This window comes from Ahaetulla prasina, chromosome 3, assembly GCF_028640845.1.
Source record: "Ahaetulla prasina isolate Xishuangbanna chromosome 3, ASM2864084v1, whole genome shotgun sequence".
Lineage (NCBI taxonomy): Eukaryota > Metazoa > Chordata > Lepidosauria > Squamata > Colubridae > Ahaetulla > Ahaetulla prasina.
Genome location: NC_080541.1, coordinates 45,769,779 through 45,792,109, shown reverse-complemented (window position 1 = coordinate 45,792,109; position 22,331 = coordinate 45,769,779). Strand labels below are relative to the sequence as shown.

The window sequence follows — 22,331 nt, the reverse complement described above, 5'->3', positions numbered from 1 at the left end:
CGCTCCCTGTTACTTTTCCCCCCACCACGTGACTTGAAGCGGAAAGGGAAAGGGAAAGGTCAGGCGGCGACGTCGTCAGCGGAGGGGGGAAGAGCGGAAGGTCAGGGTGCCGCGGAGCGGAAGTAGGAGCCGGAGCGCGTCCGCCATTGTGGGAAAGCCCGGAGCCCGGAGTAGAGGTGGGAAGTCGCGCTGCGTCCGGCGGGTGGCTTTGGGAGGCACTGACCAGGACAGGAGGGTCCGGGCTGCGGAGACAATCAGCCAGCGGCGGAGGGGAGAGTAGAGGAGGCGGAAACAGCGACCACGACGACCTGAGGGAGAGAAGGAGGAGGCCCAAGCGGAGCGGGGTGAGGGGGATTGCGGCTCCCCGTGAAGAATGTCAGCCACCAGCGTCGACCAGGTACCGCCTTCTCGCGGCTTCGTGGTTCCCGAGTGGAGGATCCCCTCGTCCCGCCTTCCTTCCGTTGGTCATAGCGGGGATCCGAGCCCGCTACATCCGAGACCGTGGGACTCCTCCCCTGCTCCCAGGACCGCCCCTTCTGCAGGCCTGGAGGCCGCTCGGCCTGGGGCCTTCCTGCCGAGGCTCAGCGATTCCATTGCTTGTGTTCACGGGAGGGCAACTTACTCGCTAGTCGCCTAAAATCTACGAGCTCCGGCCCTTGCCTTGTCGGGGCTGGCCTCTGGCTAAACGTTCTGCCCTCGCTGACTGTAGTTGGACGTGGCTCTGAGGAATTCGCAGTAGTCGTTGCCGTTTGTTCTCCATTATACAGTATTTTCTGCTGGCCTTTTGTTGCCGCGCTTCTTTTCTTCTCTCCCGCCCCCTCCCCCCCAATATTTATTTTTCTTGTTCTTTTGTCGCCTTAGGGTGAATACTGTTATTTTTCCAGATAGTATGGCTTTGTTTAATGCATTGCTATATTTTCCATGCACTGTTTTTTTTCCCTTGCTTATTTTTTCCTTTCCTAGTTTTGCTCTTTTCATTTTTATGTGCTTTTAACATTCCACCTTCTTGTCTTTATGGGGGTTGTTTTTCCCATTGTGTTCTTTGCAACCATCTAATGAACTTCTCTCTCCCTCTGTGTACACATTAAACCTTTTTCAAAGATAATTGATACTGGAGGTCTGTAGTGAACAGCCAATTTAATAGACCTCAGAATCAGGCACATCAGAGTCAGTATAACAATTTCAGATTTGAATTTTCACTTTTGAAAAATACTTTATTATTGGCCAAAGTTAGGGAAGTATAGATTTTTCTGCATTGATTTTATGCTTCACCGATATAAGAAAATTATTACAATTTCAAAGTTACTAAGTCTAATGGGATAGAGGAGAAAAACAGGAATAATATGTTTATAATCATGTTATCACAGTGGAATGTTAATTTTTAGCTATGCTTTTATAAATCTAGTGCTTAAATAAGAAGTTCTGATAATTTTATTTCTTATTGCTTGTGCCAATAGTGTACTTTTATGTTTAAATATTAAACTATTATGTATCTTTTAAAGTGTATAGTTCTTGTGATATTCCACGTACTAGCCTATTTAGAATTCATTAGATGCTTAGGTCTTGGTATTTACTGTTTTTAAAATATGAGTTATTTTATATATTTAATTTATTGTTATTTTATTTCATTGCTAACAGAGACCTAAAGGACAGGGAAATAAAGGTAAGATGATTTTTCTTTTCTTACAATCCCAGTTAATCAGTATAATTATTTAATTAATCTGAAAAATGTCTATAGGGACTGTGGATATTTGTTTGATAACTTTTATTGATATAGTAAATGATTCATTAGGCTACACAAATGAAATTCTGCAATTTTGTTTGCATTTCTAATAAAATTGAATTACCTGAATGTTTTGTCATTTTCTTTATTTCTGCCATCAGAACAAATAGGACTAATCAACTGTTCAAATGATGTAGGTTCTTTATTATTTTCTTTTGCCTATTGATTTTCCAGTTCAGATATTAAGTGTCTTAGGTTTGCTATAATTACATATTTTTGCAGTTCCTCTTGGCATCTAAATGTTTTATCTTAAATGCTAAGATGAATTAAATTAAATTAATTTAAGGAAGTTCATAAAAATTTTTCATTTCCTTTTCATTCCATTTCTTGAAAGCTCAGGAGGAAGGTCTTTAGATTTGAGGTAGTTTTTAAATTTCAAAATAGGTGGGAAACATAGCCTGGATATATAGACTGGATTTCTGCTTGGTTTGGACATTTTTTTCCAGCATCCCCTTCACATCGATCAGGATATGGTTAAAGTTGAGTGTTTTGAGGAAGAATGATGGAGTTTTTGTAATTTCAGGGAGAGAAGAGAATGGGAAAACTATTTAAATCTATTTTTAAGCTAATTTAGTTAAAAACTTTTGTTTTTAAAAATAGCATTCCAAAGACTTCTCTGGTGATTTGGTACAGTTGTCAATTTGCGTTGTGATAGCTTAAGTAAGCCATTTTTTGTTCTTTTTATTTATTTGTGGTCAACTTTTATCCCTGAATTCTAGTAACTAATGCCTGTGCATGGGTTTGGCCTTGTGTACATAAAAAAGAAGCTGTATAAGGCTAGCATAAACACCTTGCATAAACATTTAAGATTATATTCACAGTGTACTGTGTCAACCAAACTGTGATATAAGTGTCTACATCATTGAAATGATAAATTCCAACAGGGTATGTTATTTGTGACATTTCTTACCATTCTTTACCAATAGTTCTTTCGAGTTATTAAAAGTGATAGCATCCATCACAATGAAACACTTTCAAGTTTGAAGGATGAAAGGAGGAAATTATTGTGATACCTTTTTTCTGGAATACACTCAGTCATCTCAGTTTGGCTTATTTCTCAGCACAAGGATATATAAATTTATTGTTTAAACATTTCCACATCTGAGAAGTATACAGAAATAATTTCTATAAATTCCTTATAGTCCATACTTCTTGTTTTAAAGATTATTCCCCAGAGGATTTACATAAATTTAAAAAACACAAAACTGTAAAAAAAAATCTCATTAAAATAATAACAAACAATAAGAAAGATGTGATGCCTAAAGTATTATGAAACATTAGACAGTTGAAAGTTTTATAAATTAATGCAAAAGATACATATGCTGATAGTATTTTAGAAATATTTTGGATATGCGTTAAACTACAGGGATTGAGGCAATTAATTGAAAGCAAAGCTGTGTATTTTGTCTTTTCAGACACTGGTAATTGAACTGAATAAATTAAAAAACTGTTAGTAATATGGTTATACACAGTTTATAATATCATAAATTAAGATGGCAACTAGTAATGTTCTAGTTTTAATCATTCATGGTTTATGACAAGATCTTGGCAGTTTATTATTATAGCTCTGAACATACGTGTACAGCTCATTTACAAGTAAAGGACCTAAATATATTAAAATGAGTTACTAGTTTCATTATACTTTATATAATTATTTGCTTTTAATAATTGATAAAATATATCTATAGAACCAATGTCAGATTGTTTATATTGGAATTTTTAATAAAACCCTAAAATATCTGTTACTCTGATTTTGCATTGCACAGAACATTTTGTTTTAATTTTTAAAATAAATTGCTAATAGAAGTAAAACCCATTATTTATTTAGTATTTATTCAGTTTATAAGCCACTTCAATTATTGAGGTAACTATGGTTGATTACAATATATTAAAGCAATAAACCAAGGAGCAAACAATTTTTTAATTATATTTTTTACTATATTACTGAAAGAAATACCAAGAACTGAGAAATACTCTGTATTTATTTGAATTTGTAATTCTTTTAAATTACTTTTAAATAACCATGACTGAACTTCATGATGATAGTCAAAATGTCTTTCAGTGAAACAGGGTGCCACACCTTTACATTCTATATATATACATTTTATCACTGAATATTATATTGAATTAATAGTAATTGTGCTTTCTACTTTGTGGTTTTGATTTTTAACAGCTAAATTTTAGTTAAGGAGTAAATTAATCAAACTTGTAATATTTTTTGTTCAGAATTTGTTCTGAGACATACCTGTTATTGATTTGATATTTTTAAAGAAACATGTTTTAGTTCTTATGAGCTAGCAGCATATGTTCCTGTTCTATGGCATAGTTGATTTCCTGTAAGGTGAATCACAGGATAAACTGCTGTTGTCTTTCTCTGAAATACTTGGTAGAGAATTTTGCCTTTCTCTAAAAATTGTATCGCACATTTACATCTTTTTCTTTTGCTTACTCTGTCAGATATTCTATTAGAATGAATTGTACCAATTTTGGTATGTACTTGTTTTGAATATTATTAATTTTAAAGTTAGTGTTTGCACTTGCAATATTATATGACTTATATTTTTGGCTTGTGGTTTTTAACAAGCCCAATTGTTTTTTCCCCTCAGTACAGGAGTTGTGCAAAGGGATGTAAATCATGTTAGAAGATTCAATGTTTTGAGCAGAGAAAAAGCTTTTTGGCTGTAGTTTACAAAAATATGTGTAGAAACAATTTAAGAAAAAAGGTCTAATGAAGAAAATATGAAATTGAAAGTATGTTAGAAGTAGAATTTTAAAGAAACCAATAAAATGAAAATGTGACTGCAATAAAGCTTATTGTGGAATCTTTGGTGTTCTATGAACTTGGTTATTTGCTTGCAGTTGTTTCATTGCCTAGTTAGGTAACACCCTCAGTGCACTAGGTATTGGCACTGATGATGTTACCTGATCGGGTAATAAAACATCTGCAAACAAAAAACCAAGCTCAGAGAGCATTAAGGACTCCACAATTCAACCCTGAGCTACAGATATTCTCTTGATATCTGTATTTATATCTATTTTGCAACCCAAATTTTAGACACAGTTTTCTCTTCTCCAAAACTGGCTATTTGTGACAGAAAAGAGAATACTTAATAGTGATGTATATTAAATGGATGAGTAACTTTATTACAGACCACCAAGCTTATCAAAACAAAAGGTGAGATATGTTGGATATATAGCTGAAAAATCTGCTTTCAATAGAATATTAGAACAGAGTATAAATCTGTTAGCATAATCATTGTAATATGGGGACACAGTACCTAATCTGCAAACTAGATGCTCAGTTGAGTGGTTAGAGTTATATACTTGTGAGTTGTTTTATTGACAAGTTAAATTGTAAACCTTAATATCCATTCTGGTTACCAGGAATTCATAGTATAAACACTACCTTTTGAAAACATTTTTCCTTAATTTTAAGATTTCAAATTAAAATGTTCTAATTTTTATATAAGGATTTGTCAATTGCTATCTAATCCCTACCTATACCTTTAGTGTGTATCCAGTGTAATCTCACTTCTTAAAAAAAGTCATTGCTGCTTGTTGCTAGAAGTGGAAACCAAATAGAACACTTGGAAATATTGAGAATATACGGTATATCTGTCTTGAAATTCTTGCTTATGCATTGTGATATCTTTGTAGAGAACAGACATGGAACAATAGACAGGCACATTATTAAGCCACATTTGTAGGACTAGTTACTTTTATATTACAGTTTCTGTTGGTTGAAATTCATTGGTATTGGCTTTTTTAAAAAAACATTTTTTGTCATATACCTGAAATCTGGTTAAAAAGCTACATTTGAAGTAATATAGAGGAAATCCGGCCATTTGTCCATTTAGGTCAATATTGTATCACTGAATTTCAATCAGGAATTTTACATAGTGATTGAGTCTGAGATTATTTATGTATAAAGCAAGTAGAAATAACTTTTAATACAAGCATTTGCAGATTTCATTTTTGAAATAAAGTTATTGTAAGATACATATCTGGATGTCACTGTACTAGAAAGAGAATTTTAACAGCAAAGCCGGACTTTTTGCTGATATTCAATCTATTTCAGTATAGAAAAATTAAATTGGCTGCTTTCAGTATGCCATTTATCTATTCTCTCTCTCTTACGAACTTAAGGGGAAAAATTGCTATCATGGTATACTATACAAGGTAATTAAATAACTTAGTGTACATATAAAGTGATATATAACACTAAACTCTGTTTAGTTAAAGACCAGATCAGTGCTGTATTTGCACTTCTATATGAATCCATTGAAGTTCTCTTGTTCTGATGTACATACTTCTCTAAATTAGTTTCTTTTCATTGGGGCCTTCTTACAAATAATATTTCAGGCTTACTTTTTTTTCTTGCTTTATATTCTAATCTGTGGCCATAGAAAGTGTAAAGCTCATTCTTCACGTTCTATTTATGTAATATTTTCCCATTTTCATCTCTTCTGGATGATCCTGTAAATACACAGTTCCTTTGTGGCTTTTTGATTTAAGGATTCTACAATAATACATGCATGTTACCTATTATGATTTACCTTAAAATGTTATGATTTCCATTAGATGTTCAGAGTCACGCACAATGCTTTTATGTTATTTCTAATTTTAGTTGCATTTCAGTTTCAGTGCAAAACGGTTCGATTCATCAAAAGGATGCAGTAAATGATGATGATTTTGAGCCATATCTGAGTAGCCAGACAAATCAGGCAAGTATTTACAAAATTATTACATATTTTTCGTACTCTGTAATAAGTAATAAAATAGATTTCTTTAATTATCCAATAACAAAATACAACCTTTCAAAGATTTCATATCCCATTTACTTATAAAACATTGCTGCCTTTGGAACATGCCAGTGAGTTAACTTTGTTTTTCCTTAAATTCTTTTGCTTAGGATCTAAATATGAAGGGATATTGCAGTGGATATAGATGGGAAACAAGCTTAGTTAATATGCATTTCTTGTAGTCATTTTCATTCATTTAATGCTCTAAGCAGAAGATGCATTTTTAAAGTTATACATTCTATTTTCAAAGAGTTAAATTAGATTTTTTAATGAAAAATAAAAACAATGGGGGGGGGGCAATTTGAAGCCTTGGTTAATCCTTGCCTGAATTATTAACCAGAGCTGTCTAGCTAGTCTTAATTAATCTCATGGGATGCTTCTGTTATTTTCTTCTTGCGCTACAATGGTGGCTATTTAACAAAGGCCATAGGCAAAGTTAAGGATAATGAACCAGGATTTGCATATGTATCTGTTTAGTTATTCTATTCTAGCTCAACCCTATTGTCTTAGAAGTTTCACTGATACAGAATTTTTCTCTCTCAAACAGCTACAAAGAATTAACTTAAGGCCTTGTTTTTCCACGGAAAAACTCATAAGTTACTTCTACTAAGGTTCTGGATGTTTCAGTGTGGCAGAAGCCAAGGAAGTTTTTTTCATCCAGGTTTGCCTAAGGCAGAGTAGGAACAAAACTATATGTGTACAATAGAGAATTTGATGGCATTATCCTCTGGATGTCTTTTCCCACTGAATGGCCTTGCAACTACCTAGATAATGATACACCATTACTGTGATTGTCTCCACTGCCTTCTGAAACTTCCAGCTTTGGGTTGCAGTTTGATTGCTTATTATTGCTAGTTGTACAACATAGCAAGCAATATGTATGCAATAATAAATAGTTGACTTTTGATACTAAACAGGTGCCAATTTAAATGTTATATAATATGCATAGGATATTTAGATAATTCTGACAAACAGAATTAGAATTTTCATCTGCTAATAAATGTGTGGGCTCTCATTCAGTTGCAGCCAAGTTTTCTATCATTAGTTTTTGTGTCCTACTTCATCAGGACTTAACGCATGATATCAGAAATACAGGTAGTCCTTACATTTTGGATTGGCAACTTCATTGCTAAGTGATATGGTTATTCAGTGAGATATCACATGATATGTCATGTGTTGCGACTTTATTGTCAGTGTCTCCCTTAACTCTGGTTGTCAGAAGCCAGCTGTAAAGCCCCCAGTGGTGATCACATAATTGCTGTAATGGTGGTAAACAGCCACTGGTTGTGAAAAACGCAAATGATGCACTGGTCAGTTGTAAAATTACTTTTCAGTGTTGTCATAGATATCTACTGGACACAGTTCCCCTTCTCCATTTTTAAAAGACACTCGAAATCATACCTGGAATCTTGTGCAACAATGCTGATACCTCACAAGGGTTTGGTGTAAGAGCATTTCAGACATTATGGGAGCTTTACATGTCTTGTTGCATGTGATTAAATTTTGGCTTAATGTTTTCCTGGCGAAAGTCATAGTAAAAAGCTGAAAAATGTTGAAATGTTAAAATATAATGTTGAGCTTTTTCAATGCAAAAAAGTTCTTTGTGATGTGTGCTTGTGACAAGAGACATTTGTATGTGTGTTTCTGCCCAGGGAGTAGGTGATTTTGGGCGTTATGTTTGCACTGGAATACAAGATACATAAATTCAGTATGATAGTTTTTTATATGATGGTTTGAGTGCTCCAATAAAATGGCCTTACATTTCATTCCCAATTAAAACAAGAATATTCTTGGCCTGAAATTTTCCCCTGCATACTAAGCTAACTAGCTGTGTGTAGGTCAGATGATTAATTATTTATACTTAAGGTCAATGTTGTTTTAAGCAAATTTTTAGTTCATGCAAATCTCTGCCATATAAGGGTTCAAAAATATCTGTGGTTAACACAAATATTACCTTTCCCATTTTGTTGGTAAATATTGAAAATAAAACAGGTAAAATAAACTATTGTGCTTGTTATTTTTGTGCCATTGTATAATAAAAATACTTAGGTCGAGGAACAGAATAAGGTATATAAATTCAGAGGTTTGGGGGTCAATTAAGCTTGCAGTAAGTCCTGTCCTGCCTATGCATTTTATTAGTGATCTATGTTCTTAGAGCCTCAAATTTTGTTCCTCCTCAGGAGTAAGAAATAAATGGTGTTCCATAGCTTGATCTCTTATTACTATCTTTCTGTGGCGAACTTATTAGCATCTTGACATGAGACACAGTGAATTTTAACACATTGAAGATACTAAAGTCTTTATTCATATTGAATAAATAAAACTCTTGTCATGTATAGCCTGATTTAAGATGAAGAAAACCACAGGAAGAAGGCAGGAGCCCAGTTAGAAGGAATAAAATAAAATGGCATCTTGAATATTCTTAGATGTTGGAGGTGCAGCTGTGCCAGAAGATGTGCAAATTCTTTTTTTAGAAAGCCATATCAGTGTAATTAAAATTGTACCACTGTGGAGCAGTTTTAAACTATTCAGTGATTATATTAACCACTGTTATTTATTTGGTTTTTAGGGCTTTTATTCCAGGTCTTTTAATATGAAAATATTTTTTCTATATTTAAGTTTTGGGACATGAACAGTATTAAATGTTCTTAAATTTAGATTTGTAACAAATGAACATTATAAATGCAGCATTAAAGTTTAATTATTATTTTTCTTCTTCTGCAGAGTAATAGCTATCCACCAATGTCAGACCCATACATGCCTAGTTATTATGCTCCCTCCATTGGTTTTCCATACTCTTTGGGTGAAGCAGCATGGTCCACAGCTGGAGATCCTCCAATGCCATACTTGACAACTTATGGACAGATGAGCAATGGTGAACACCACTATATCCCCGATGGTGTATTCAGTCAACCTGGAGCTTTAGGGAATACTCCTCCGTTTCTTGGTCAGCATGGATTTAATTTTTTTCCTGGCAATGCAGATTTCTCTACATGGGGGACAAGTGGATCTCAGGGGCAATCAACCCAAAGCTCTGCTTATAGCAGCAGCTATGGCTACCCACCCAGCTCTCTCGGTAGAGCTATAGCCGATGGACAGGCTGGATTTGGCAATGATACTTTGAGCAAGGTACCTGGAATTAGCAGCATCGAGCAAGGTATGACTGGATTGAAAATTGGTGGTGAAATGACAGTTGCTGTAACAAAAACAGTTGGATCAGCTCTAACCAGTACAGGTATGACGAGCATTGCAGCAAATAATGTGCCTGCAGTTAGCAGTTCAGCACCTAAACCAACCTCATGGGCTGCCATTGCAAGAAAGCCTGCTAAGCCTCAGCCAAAACTTAAACCTAAAGGTAATGTGGGAATTGGGGGCCCTGCAGTACCGCCGCCACCTATAAAACACAACATGAATATTGGCACTTGGGATGACAAAGGGTCGGTGGTAAAAGCTCCTCCAATCCAACCAGTACTGCCTCCTCAGACTATAATTCAACAGCCTCAGCCTTTAATTCAGCCACCTCCTATGGTGCAAAGCCAGCTGCCTCAGCAGCAACAGCAACAGCCGCCACCACAGTCACAACAGCCTCAAGGACCTCAGCAACAGGCTCAGCCTCATCAGCTGCAGCAGCAGCAACAGCTGCAAAATCGCTGGGTGGCTCCTCGCAATAGAGGTGTAGGCTTTAATCAGAGCAATGGAGCTGGCAATGAAAACTATGGTATAGGTGTTATACCAGTTAGCTCTTCACCATCTGGTGTAGAAGTACACCCAGTTTTGGAGAAATTAAAGGCCATAAACAACTATAATCCCAAAGACTTTGACTGGAACCTGAAGAATGGTCGCGTGTTTATAATCAAAAGCTATTCAGAGGATGATATACATCGTTCCATTAAATATTCTATCTGGTGTAGTACTGAACATGGTAATAAGCGCTTGGATGCTGCATATCGTTCATTGAATGGAAAAGGCCCACTCTATTTACTTTTCAGTGTGAATGGCAGTGGACACTTCTGTGGAGTGGCTGAGATGAAGTCAGTGGTGGACTACAATGCGTATGCTGGAGTCTGGTCTCAGGATAAATGGAAGGGGAAGTTTGATGTTAAATGGATCTTTGTTAAAGACGTTCCGAACAACCAGCTGCGGCACATTCGCTTGGAAAATAATGACAACAAACCAGTTACCAATTCAAGGGACACTCAAGAAGTACCCCTAGAAAAAGCCAAGCAAGTGCTTAAAATAATTGCTACTTTCAAGCATACCACCTCAATCTTTGATGACTTTGCACATTATGAAAAGCGTCAAGAGGAGGAGGAAGCCATGCGTAGGGTAAGAGATCATACTTTTTCCTGGATTGGAAGCTTGATTATTAAAAATGGAGTTGCTTCTGATCTTAACTAATAGAAAGTGATATTTAATACCACTTTAACAGATTTAGGTGAGAGTTATCAAATATTCTGGATAACATGTTCATTACGGTCTGCATTAAAATTCAAGTATCCTAATTTTAATTTAAATCTGTATTAATAACTGCAAGGCCAAATATTTAATAGTAGTGATGAGATTCTGTGTCTTCATGTAAAGTATTTAAGTTGTAATAGACACTGAGATGTACACAAAAGAAACAATTCCTTTACCAGCACTATTGCTGGTTAAAAAATAATACAAAATAAAAAATTATCAAAAAAATCAATAAAACAGTTTTTGAACTATTCCCTCTGCCCCATTCCCTCAAAAGCGTTATAATTTGTATCCAAATTCATTGCAGACCAGGAATGGACAATCTACAGCTCAGCTAAAGAAATTAATGGAGTCTGAGTTCACCCTGGCAGAATTGAGCAGGAAGTAAGGAAATAATAGTTTTGAGATGCTTAAGGCACCTATTTTAATCCATTAAATGTCTTGAATTACACAAAACCTTGAGATTTGGTTTTGGAATTGGAAGGAAACAAAGAGTTCTGGTGAAATCACACCTGTTGGAGGCAGTGTTTGTGAGTTAGAAAATAGTTCTCTGTCTTGTGTTTTTTCCATTCTTGTTTTTTGAGAAGGCTAAAGGAATCAAACTGGGTAAAGCAATTAAACACCTTTCTTCTGATTTGGATCTAAAGCCTCTTAGCCATCCGAATTTAACTTGTTCTTCCTTGGATTAACTGCAAGTAAGGATGTTGCTTCAGACACATGGCTTATTATCAAAACGCTGTCTTTGTGGAGACAAAAACAGTTTATTTTTTAAATTTTTTAAAAAGACTTGAACTTCTGTAATTCGTTTGACAGTAAGCCAAGACCATTTGAAAGGCTGTTAAAAGATTCTTGCAGCTTTTGTGGACAAAATTGCTTAGGTTTGACAGAAGCTAGATTTCTGGCACACACAAATAGTAGAGATGATTGAAGTCTTGTCTTGTGAAACGATCTGGGATAATTTTGAGTTTATGTTTCTGGGAAAGCAGATCCTCTACAGCAGGGGTGTCAAACTCAGGGACCAGATCCAGGCTGAGGGGTGGTTAGATCTGGCCCACGGGGCTGCCCTGGAAACAGCAAAGGACCAGCCTGTGGTGCCTTTGCCAATGAAAACGGAGTTTGGGAGGACTACGTGCTGTCTTCCCGAGTGCCGTTTTCACTGGCAGAGGGTTGCAGGAGGCCATAGCAGCTGAAATCTGAGCTCAACAGCCCGTTTCCACTGGCAGAGCGTTTGGGCCTCCACAGGCGTCCTCGACATGGGTGATGTTGAGCTAGCCATGCTCTCCCTGGCCCCCCCAAGGTCAAACACAACCCTGATGCGGCCCTCAATGAAATCAAGTTTCACATCCCTGCTCTACATGTTACTTCCATCACTTTTCAGTAAGAACCCTGCTCCTACTGGCTATGATTTCCTGTGAAATGGCAGAAGGTTGGATCTGGCAGTGATCAGTAGTTTCTGGAGATGGTTGTAGCATACCTCCTGTTCAAGAAACCTTGGCTCAGTACAACTTTATACCTATTTCCCCTAGAAAACAGTGGTGATGTTACAATTTCTCCTAGAGAAAATATATTATTTATATCTTGGTAGTCAGGATTCAGTTTATGATATAGTAAGTAAATTGCATTGGATATGCTTGCTGATGATGGCTTTAGGAGTGAGTGCAATCCTCTGAGTCCTCCTTGAACTTGGGAATTTTGTAGTTCTCCTAGCTTCACAGTTCTTGCTTGAAGAGCAATTGTGACTAGCATAGATTTTTCACAGTTAAATATTCTGTATTGATTGCAACCATTCCTAGACTGAGAAGTCATATTTACAGTATGTATAAGCATGTATGTCCTAATCAATTCTCTCCTAGATTATTGTAACAATTCTACATGGGGCTACTATTGCAGAGCATTCAGAGGCAACAGTTAATACAGAATATGATGGCCCAGCAGTGATGGTATATGCTGGTATACTTGGATAACGCCTGTTTCAGGAACTACATTGGTTGCCAGTTGGTTCCTGGTCTTCTGTTTCTCTGGATCAAATCTGAAACCCAGATTTGATCCAGAGTCCATATGGCAGCACCCCACATTCTTGTGCGGTCTCTGCAGCACCCAAAAATCGCATAAAAGCACACCCAGTTCTTGTGCAGTTTTCAGAGGCTGCAGAAGCTGTGTGAGAATGGGGCATGCTCTCATGTAGCTTCCAGATCATCTAGAAATTGCCTTGCTCTTGTGTAGCTTCTGGAGCCTCTGAAAATCATACAAGAATAGGGGCATGCTTGCTTGCGGTTTTTGGAGACTTCAGAGGCCATGTAAGAGCATGCTCTGATGCCGCTTCAAGAATAAAGTCTTTGTGTAAGCTGTAGCTATCATTGGTAGGCTATGGGGGCCTGTTACAAAAAGAGAATACCATCTGAAGGTAAGAGGCAGATTTTGGGAAGTGTTAGGCTGCAGGGGCATCACACCATTCCCCAAGACTTGCATGCCCTTGAGATAGGGTGTAATGTGGTCTTTTGAGTGATAGTGGCAACACTAGGGCTGAAGTCGAGACCTGAGCTGCTGACAGGTTGTTCAGGGTTGTCTAGATGAAAAGGTTGGCAGGTGGGGGGAATTCCAGTGCCCCCATGGTTATAAGATCAGGCTCACTGACAAGCAACCAAATTTTGATCATGTAATTACAGGGACACCTCAGTGGTTATAACTTTAGACACAGTTTGTAACTGTTCAGTGCTGTCAGAGTTCTGAATGGCTCCTGAACAGCCATTCGTTAAGAAAGGACTGATGCTGATTTTCCCCTTGCAGGCCCTATATGGCTAAAGATCTGGTTATCTGGGGTACTGATTTTTCTTGTACTCATCTGTCTATCAAACTAGATGAAATACAATATATTCCCTCCCAGTCCCATCCCTATGCGATTGTCACCTGATGGAGCTTTGGAAATGGGTGTCCAGCCCTAGCCCATGCTGTGGAACTCCTTCCCAACAGAGATTTGACCTGCTTTGTTTTTTGGGAGCTTTAGAAAATTGTAAAGACTACCTGTTCCACCTTGCACAAAAGAAGGGTACACTGTAATTGAAGGTTGGGTTCATTGATGTATGAAATTTTTATTTTTGAGATTTTATCTTTTTGCTTTTATATTTTTAAATGTGCTTCAGAGTTATTTTTAACTACCTGGAGCCTTTGAGAATGACTAACATATCGTCAGCAAAATGAATAAAAAATAATTTAGTGGGTCTATCTTCTAAATACGTATAATATTTTAACATATTAGAAAATTATTAAATTATGTATGCATAAAGTAGTATAATAGAATCTTGAGAATATAGTTTAAATATTTGTACATTTATGTTAATTGCTATATTGTGAAATATTCCTTATAAAATGTGTCTCGGTGTGATAAACCAAAGCTTATATTGTATGTGCTTAATTAAATCCAAACCAGTGCTGATTCTTATTACATGATGTAACCATTGTAGGCTAGTATAGAACAAGACTTAATGTATTGCTTTTTGCAATGAAAGATGAATAAAGGATTGTTGTCCATTAGGAATTTTGAATACAAGTCCCAGATAGAACTTGAATCTCCTTGCCAAAGTTCATACCTTCCCCGTTTGATATGCTTTTAAAAGCTTGGAAAAATATTAGAATATCAGCAACAGAGAAACTGCTGAGAATGCATAATGCTTTAGCTACTGAGAGTCCATTTACTGCTGAAAAGTAGTGAAGTAGAAAAGTAACAAGAATAAGCTAACCTGTTGAGAAATATTGTACTCATTAAGAATGGAATGTTCAATTTAGGTAGAGTTTAAAAGCTAAGTATCCTAATTCCTTAGTCACAAGTGGAAATTCTGGGGGGAAAAACCTATATTGCCTTGTAATTTATATTTGTCAGTGGAAAGGATTGATAGAAGCTATTCACAAACTGATGGTTATTAATTGGGGTTATTTTAGAGACCACCAGCATCCACGGGAAGTGAGCGAGGTCAAGAATGGGAAGATGATACTAGTAGTGTGATCGGAGCTCTACCTCTTTTGTATGTGTGTCAGCATTGCATACATGACAAAGGGAGAGGGGCTTTAATTATCCTGCTGCAACTGCTATTAGGCCTTTTTTTAATTTGGTCTCTCCTCATGGACGGATGCTGGTGATTGCAGATCACCATTGGAAAAGCCAACCACTGTTAAATTGAGATTTTTCTTTCCGTAATATTCTAAATGAATTAACAAAATGAAATGTTTTATTCTTCCCCAAATTTTTAGAACAGCCTAATAAAGGCTTGAACTAAAATCTTTTAACTAAATTGCTATTTTTCTTTAGACACTGTCCATATGTATTAGGTGGAATATATACCATGTTATATTTGTTAATATAAACAAATATTTAATTGTTGAAGACCAAACCAATCATGTTTCTCAAATATTTGTTTTTGAAAAACTGACCAATCTGGTTTATTGGTAGCGGAAGCCGAACTTTTTGCAGTTGGTTGTGCTAAATACTGTGTTGTGAATAAAAAAAGACTGAATCCAGATTTGACATACTGAATTAAAGGGGTTCTTGTATTGGCAGAGGAAATTCCTCATTGTAGATAAGGAGCAGATCATTGATTATTTTTGTGGATTCCTTCTTCTCCATGTACCTTATTTTCATAGATGATCTCTGCATTTCCAGATTTTGGGAGGCTACAGGGGAAGGAGGTTGTTTTGCCTTCCAACTATGAGGTATTTCAGTTTGCAGATAAGTGCTCTGAATAATTTTGATGCATAATGAAAATAAGAATTCAGGGCTCTGAGAAAATAAAACTGGTCTTGAAAAGAAAGTTTGTGCAAATAGTTTTTTTCTGAATATGTGGATGAGATGGGAGTTGCTTTTCCCCATTGTTTTGCTAGCTAGCAAATGGCCCTTTGGAATGAGAAGCCTTTTTTATAGAATACCGCCTTTTGAATCCCAATCTGTTAAAACATATACCTTTTAATAAGTTTTTAAATTGCTATCTAAGAAAATATTTTATAATATTTGGTATCACCTATATCTGTGTTGCTGAGTAAAAAATTAACAACGCCCTATATATATAATTGAAAGAAACCCGAATTCATGATTGAAAAATGCTTAATAAAAATTGGTTTCAACTTTTCCTGAAAATTATGTATTGACTGTTTTACGTTCAATATGAGTAAATTATGCAATAAGGAACATAGAATTTGGCTGATCTACTGAAATTATAAATGCAAAACCGATTGCACTATGTGAACATCCGTATGAAGATACAGATTTTTATTTGACATTCTGTCACCATGTTTCATATAACAGACAATATATTTAAATAGAACATAGGATTAGATGTTCACAGGATAGCTTACTTGTTTCCCTATGGTATTTTTGCAGCATGTATTATGATAGAATTTAGTATTGAAGGGTTCCCCCCCTCCAAAAACATTAATGTTATGAAAAACTCTTGACAGTGCTACATATTGTGAATTATGTTGTAAGATATTCAGTATCTACAGGAAACTTGCTACTCTCTTAGAAAGACTTGAAAGTGGTATTTATCATAGAGGGAATCCCAAAGCTTATCTCTGGAAGTTTTCTCATTAACTTTGCAAATGAAAAACATGGAGTTGTATCTAATAGACTAATTCCATTTAGCACAGAATGGATTCTAGTCCCCTCTTACCTTGCTGAATAGCTTTATTTGGGAATTGGGTTATTTTTATTTAGTCAATTTATATAATTGGTCATCTCACTTTGCAAACAGCTTAAAATAAAACAAACAAAACTGCAAACTATATAATAATAACATGTAGCGATTAGGCATGATTTAACTTCTCATCATTATGAGCAGGGGATAGGCTCTAATCCATGCCCAGAAGCCCAAATCCAAGTTTTCAAGGCCTTGCAAAAAGCCCACAGGGACAGTCTAATCTTAGGGGGAATGATGTTCTAAGGGGCAGGTGCCACAGCCAAAAAGATTCTCAGTATCTTGAGCATACCCTTCAGACAGAACCAGTAGGAACAATTGGAGACAGATGGTTTCATAATTAAGCTGGTCCTAAGGCGTGAAGAGCTTTAAAGGTGATAACCAGAACCTTGAATTGCAGGAATTGCAGAAGCACATTGGAAGTTGATGCAGCTTACAGAGCAGTGACACATGTGCCAAGTAACTGACACCAGTAACTGCCATCAGTAACTGCCTGTGATGTTGCATTTTGCATCAGTTGAATGTTCCAAATGTTCTTCAAGGGCAACCCCACATAAAACACATTGTAGTAGGCCACTCTGGAGATCAAAATAACACGTGCAGGAATGTGTGCAACTAATAACGACCCTTAAGCTTTGCAGAGGTGCTCTTAACCATGGCTGCCGCCTCTTCTTCAAGAAGGAACTGTGAGACTAGGAGAACCCCCAGTTGGCACAGAACCAAAGAAGGAAGAACCCATGATCTGTTGTGCCCCATCCAGACCCCCACATCCTCCAGGCCCTGAGACAGAGCCTCCATGGCATTACTTAGGCATCCTCGGGTAGAGATATAAAGCTCACCCCAAACTGTCTGATTCAGATGATCTCATCCAGTTTCATAGATGTTAAAACGGGAAGAGACAGTATCTGATCCCTGAGGTGCTCAACAAAGGAGGGGCCACCACCACTGGATCTTTTCTCTCCTACCGATACCAACTGAGATTGATCCTGGAGGAAGGAAGAGAATCATCATCTTCCATTTCCTCTAAACTACCAACCAACCACTTTCTCTGCAACCTTCCTTAGAAAGAAAAGTATGAAAACTGGACAAAAATTATTCAGAATGGTGGCATTTAATAATGCATCCTCCCTTTTAATATAATTTTATTGAAAGTTTTAACACAAACTAAAATAAAGTAAGGAAAAATAAAATAAAAGAAAGCTAACATGCAAAAAGAAAGAAGAAAAATAAAGTGAGAAAAAAAGATGTAAAATAGTGGTTTCCTATTTTCTTTAAAACAGTTATAAGTAAAACTGTAGATTTACCTCTTTTCTAAACTTATATTGTGCCTCTTTTCTTTCTATAATCTACGATGGTCAAAAACATAGATAATTTTTTTGTTTTACACAAAAGTCCATAAGGGATTTTCAATCTGCAATAAATATAGGTATTATCTTTTCTCTAATCAAACAGGTCAATTTGGCCATCTCAACAAGTTTTTATCATCTTCGCCAACCACTCCTCAACTGTAGGTATTGCCAGATATTTCCATCTTTGTGTATACCATAATCTTGCTGCGGTTGGGTTGAGCGATGGCCCCTTGAGACCACAGGACTATCAGGGTGGATTTGATTTAAGTCATGATTTAAACACTAGTAAAAAGGCTTGATTTAAATCAACTCAACTTAAATCATAATTTTTAAAGAGCAGCTGTCATCTCTGCTACTCCTCTGACCCGCTGTTGACTTACCGACAGTCCCAACATTGCAGAATATACAGCCTCATGCTACATAACTAAGCTCCATTTCATGCTGAATAAATTATGTATCTTAAATAGAAAACTCTTTAGATAGATTTTTACTCCAAAAGCATTTTGTTAAAATAAATTTGATAAAAATCAAAAAATCAATTTAAATTTTAAAAAATCCATTTTTTTTAAAAAAAAATCATAAATTGTTATCCATCCTGAGTGCTATCCACCTCCCTCAGAGAAATTAACTACTGCCAGAACCCAACAACATGTCCCCTGTCCGGAGGTTGTAATCAGCCAGAAGGAACATGGATCGAACACAGAAGTGCTGCATAATAACCCTAAGGACTATGTCCATTTCCTCAGGCCTAATGAACTTAAATTTGCCTCAGATATCCAAGCTGGACCCAGCCACAGTAACTTCCACGTGACCTGATCTACCTTAGACTGGACTCTTAACATTAATATTATGAAGAGAAGTACCCTTGGTCAAAATATGCAACCTTATATTGGATTCGTTGAGCAATTGTGTTATATGAAAAAAAATGAATTTAAAAGATCCCTTCACCCAAAAAGAATCAGACTGTTAACATGTTTCCAATGTGGTTAAGATGGTTTTGCTATTTTAAGGATTTAGATCAGTGGTAGTCAACCTGGTCCCTACCGCCCACTAGTGGGCATTCCAGCTTTCATGGTGGGCGGTAGGGGTTTTGTCCAATACTGAAGCACTTTTTTTTTTAATTTAATTGACTTTTTAAAAAAATTTCATAGCATTATTTAAAAACATTTTCATTAGGTTTTTATAAAATTCCCTGTGACAATTTAAATTTCTGAAAATATACTATTATTGCCCGCACATAAGTTTAGTTCACGTTACGTAAGTGAAACTAAATGACGCTACAGTGCGACCGCAAACAAAAGAGCCTTGTCCTAGAATAGCTTGCGCATCTCCCCCCACACCACCCAGCTGTAACAGACAAGCAGAGCTGGTAGCCGGTGCCCCCCCAAAACCCAATCCACGATGCGCGAGAGGCATGCACAGATACACGGCGCATTACTGTGGAACTGGTGGGCGGTTAGAAAATTTTACTATTAACAGAGATACAAAAGTGGGCGGTAGGTATAAAAAAGTTGACTACCCCTGATTTAGATTAAAGTTAATAATTATAGCAAAGGATTTTGGCCTCTGCTCTTTCTATTTAAGTTGAAAGAGAGCATCAATAAATATTCTATTCTATGATTAATGGTCCTACTTTGATAAATAACACTTATAATAATGAAGACCATCATAGTCTTAGGCCTATACAGAAAATTAAAATGATATGAAATATAAATTACTATGGAAGAGTGGTTTATGGCTTTGATAAAATATTATGGCATGCTTATTTTTCTTAAAATATTGTATAGAATTTTCTAAAGAAGTAACAAGTTCAAACTCTATAGGTTGAAAAATGATTTTTTTTAACCAAGGTAATTGCTTTCATGTTTTGATAAAGGTTACAGTTTGTTTTTATGAATCACTTATAATTGAGTTGGTGTGTCCACCACTGTATAGAACTGAAGTATTTTATGATAATGCTTTAATGCTTTTCCTTTTTTTCTGTCCTGCAGGAGAGGAATAGAAACAAACAATAACTATATGGAGATGATCCTGCTAGAATTACAACACTAATGATGTAGACTCTGGAAATGCCTAATATGTCTAAGAAGACGTTATTAAAGCTTTGTTCCTGCTTAAGGTGACATCTTTGAACACTTTAACACAAATGACTCTTCTTGTAATGGTTCTCATCAGTGCATCTGCCCTTATACTCTCTCACCAAACACACTTGAGAACTGTAACTTCGTCAAGCACTTTCTGTCCTGAAGCTTTTACCAGTATCTGCTGTCTTTTGTAATTATGCATCCTAGCTAAGGCACAGGAGATGGAACGAATGCAAGGATTCATTAACTCTTTGAATTTGTTAAATACTAACAATTAACCATCATAAGTGGTTCAATGATGTGAGATTCACATTGCTTCAATTTATTTTTCTTTGATGTAGTTTTTTAATTGTCAGGTTTTTTTAGCTATTCAGCTGAATTTAAAGCAAAATCATGCCATATTTAGTCCTGGAGTAAAATTCAAGTCTAAATGTTCATGTGAAAATTATTGTAGTAAACTTTTAATATGGCAAAGCAACTTTGAGCTACAGTTTAGCCAAATGAATTATAACATGAAATTATATTAGAATGTCATTTCCCTTGTTTCAAACTGTTTGGTGTAGAGAATATTAATATATGCAGCTTGGTGGGCCTCACCAGTTAATGCACATTTCTTTTTTTTTTTCCCCCTGTAACATGTATACCAGAAGAAGTGTGTTTGTCTGAGGAACTGTTTGTTTGCTACACTCAATCTCAATTTTGAGTACATGTACCTCAGTCTAAATCAGACTTTTTATGACCTTTATAACAACACTTAAAATCTTTAATTCCTATTTCTGGGTGTTTGCAAGCCTGAAAAGATTGCTATCATGAAAGTGAAAATTTATTCCTCGAAGTGATTCACTAGCTAAATAAACATTATTCTTGTTTTAGCAAGCATATATTCAGTTTCTCAGATTTTGTTTGTTCCCAATTCTGAATATAATAGTCTGCTATTTTTTCAGTTCAAAATACTTTGGGAAATAAAACGTTTATTCATGGTTTCAGTTTGTATGCTCTCATGGCTGTGTTTACATGTTACTTATTAGTACTATATAATAAAAGCCTAGGAATCATAATCACCTGAATATGTTCTATGCTACTTTTTAAAATTTATTTTAAAAGTTTGCTTGTGTATCAATGTGAGTAGTACTGTTTGAAAACACAATAGCTATATTATCTACATAAAAAACAGCTGCAGTCTGGCATCAAGTTGTGCTATGTTTTTAGAAGAGTAGAAGAGCAAAACAGGTATAGAGGCATCTTTAAAAACCTATTTGTGAATTCTTAATTATGACTAAATCATAAATGTTTACATCATCTTTGGAACTCTTCCTTAATTTTAAAACTTGCTATGGTAGTTAGGATTATATTAGAATGTTATTTTTGTGCCACACATATGTTGGGTAGATGGCAGTTTTGATTAAAAAGGCTTTATTTTTGCCCTTGTGCTTGAAGCCACCCTTGTACAGGTAGTCCTCAGTTTACAACCGTTTGTTTAGCAACTGTCTGAAGTTAAAACAGCAGTGAAAAAAGTCCTTACAACCAGTCCTCACACTTACAGCCATTGCAGCATTCCCCACTGTCACGTGATCAAAATTTGGGCATTTGGCAACTGCCAGCAGGTATTTTATAACAGTTGCAGTGTCCTGAGATCGTAATTTGCAACCTTCTGACCAGCCTCCAACAGCAAAGTCAATGGGAGAAATGAGATTAATGACAGACCACTGCATGATTTACTTAACTGCAGTGATTTTCTTAATAACTATGCCCAAAAGATCATAAAATCAAGTGCAACTCGCTTAACAGTTTCCTTGTTCAGCAGTAGAAATTCTGGTTCCAATTATAGTCATAGATAGCGGACTACCTGTACATATTAAATGTATCGTCCAAGTCAATAGCTTTACTTTTAGAAGGATCTTATGTAAGAAAGGGAAAGAGAAATCATGTCATTCCAACTGGTTCCTCTCTGCTTAATGCTGCCAAAGATTCTGCTGGGTTGAGCTTGCCTTAGCAGAAGAAAGTATAATTAAGAAAAAAAATCACCCAGGATGGCATATATTGGACAGTATATCACACGGGTGAATTGAATCTTAAGGCTTTCTTTTACACACATGGATTTATAGTACTTTGAACTCTATGGTGCTTCCTTCCTTCTAATAAAGTATATTTAGGAAATTTAATTGTTAGATATG

General features: G+C 36.0%; 2 protein-coding genes across 11 annotated transcripts in view; one reads left to right on the top strand and one right to left on the bottom strand.

Annotated features, from left to right (window-relative positions):
* LOC131196251 (E3 ubiquitin-protein ligase RNF4-like) overlaps window positions 1-361 on the bottom strand; it is a 28,943-nt gene extending 28,582 nt beyond the window's left edge. Inside the window, exon 1 of the mRNA XM_058178813.1 lies at window positions 224-361. The gene's annotated coding sequence lies outside the window, so the exon portion shown is untranslated. The remainder of the gene's footprint in view (window positions 1-223) is intronic.
* YTHDF3 (YTH N6-methyladenosine RNA binding protein F3) lies at window positions 53-21,140 on the top strand. Of its 10 annotated transcripts, none has more exons than XM_058178805.1 (8): window positions 53-176; window positions 1,639-1,663; window positions 4,241-4,272; window positions 6,422-6,507; window positions 9,310-10,911; window positions 15,679-15,747; window positions 18,177-18,231; window positions 20,065-21,140. In XM_058178805.1, coding segments are annotated over exons 3-8 (1,833 nt in total). In that variant the 5' UTR covers window positions 53-176; window positions 1,639-1,663; window positions 4,241-4,253; the 3' UTR covers window positions 20,067-21,140. The 10 variants fall into 10 exon arrangements, with proteins under 10 accessions (XP_058034788.1, XP_058034794.1, XP_058034786.1 ...); XM_058178803.1 differs by having other exon boundaries at window positions 139-397; XM_058178804.1 differs by lacking the exon at window positions 53-176 and adding an exon at window positions 627-766.
* Window positions 21,141-22,331: the final 1,191 nt, after the last annotated feature.

What these genes read in the sequence shown, in the direction of transcription:
- YTHDF3 (XM_058178801.1), top strand. Translation starts at nt 374, where the DNA reads ATGTCAGCCACCAGCGTCGACCAG. An exon ending in CAGCCACCAGCGTCGACCAG is followed by an intron (nt 398 to 1,638) that starts GTACCGCCTTCT and finishes CATTGCTAACAG; the next exon opens with AGACCTAAAGGACAGGGAAA. An exon ending in TGAGTAGCCAGACAAATCAG is followed by an intron (nt 6,508 to 9,309) that starts GCAAGTATTTAC and finishes CTTCTTCTGCAG; the next exon opens with AGTAATAGCTATCCACCAAT.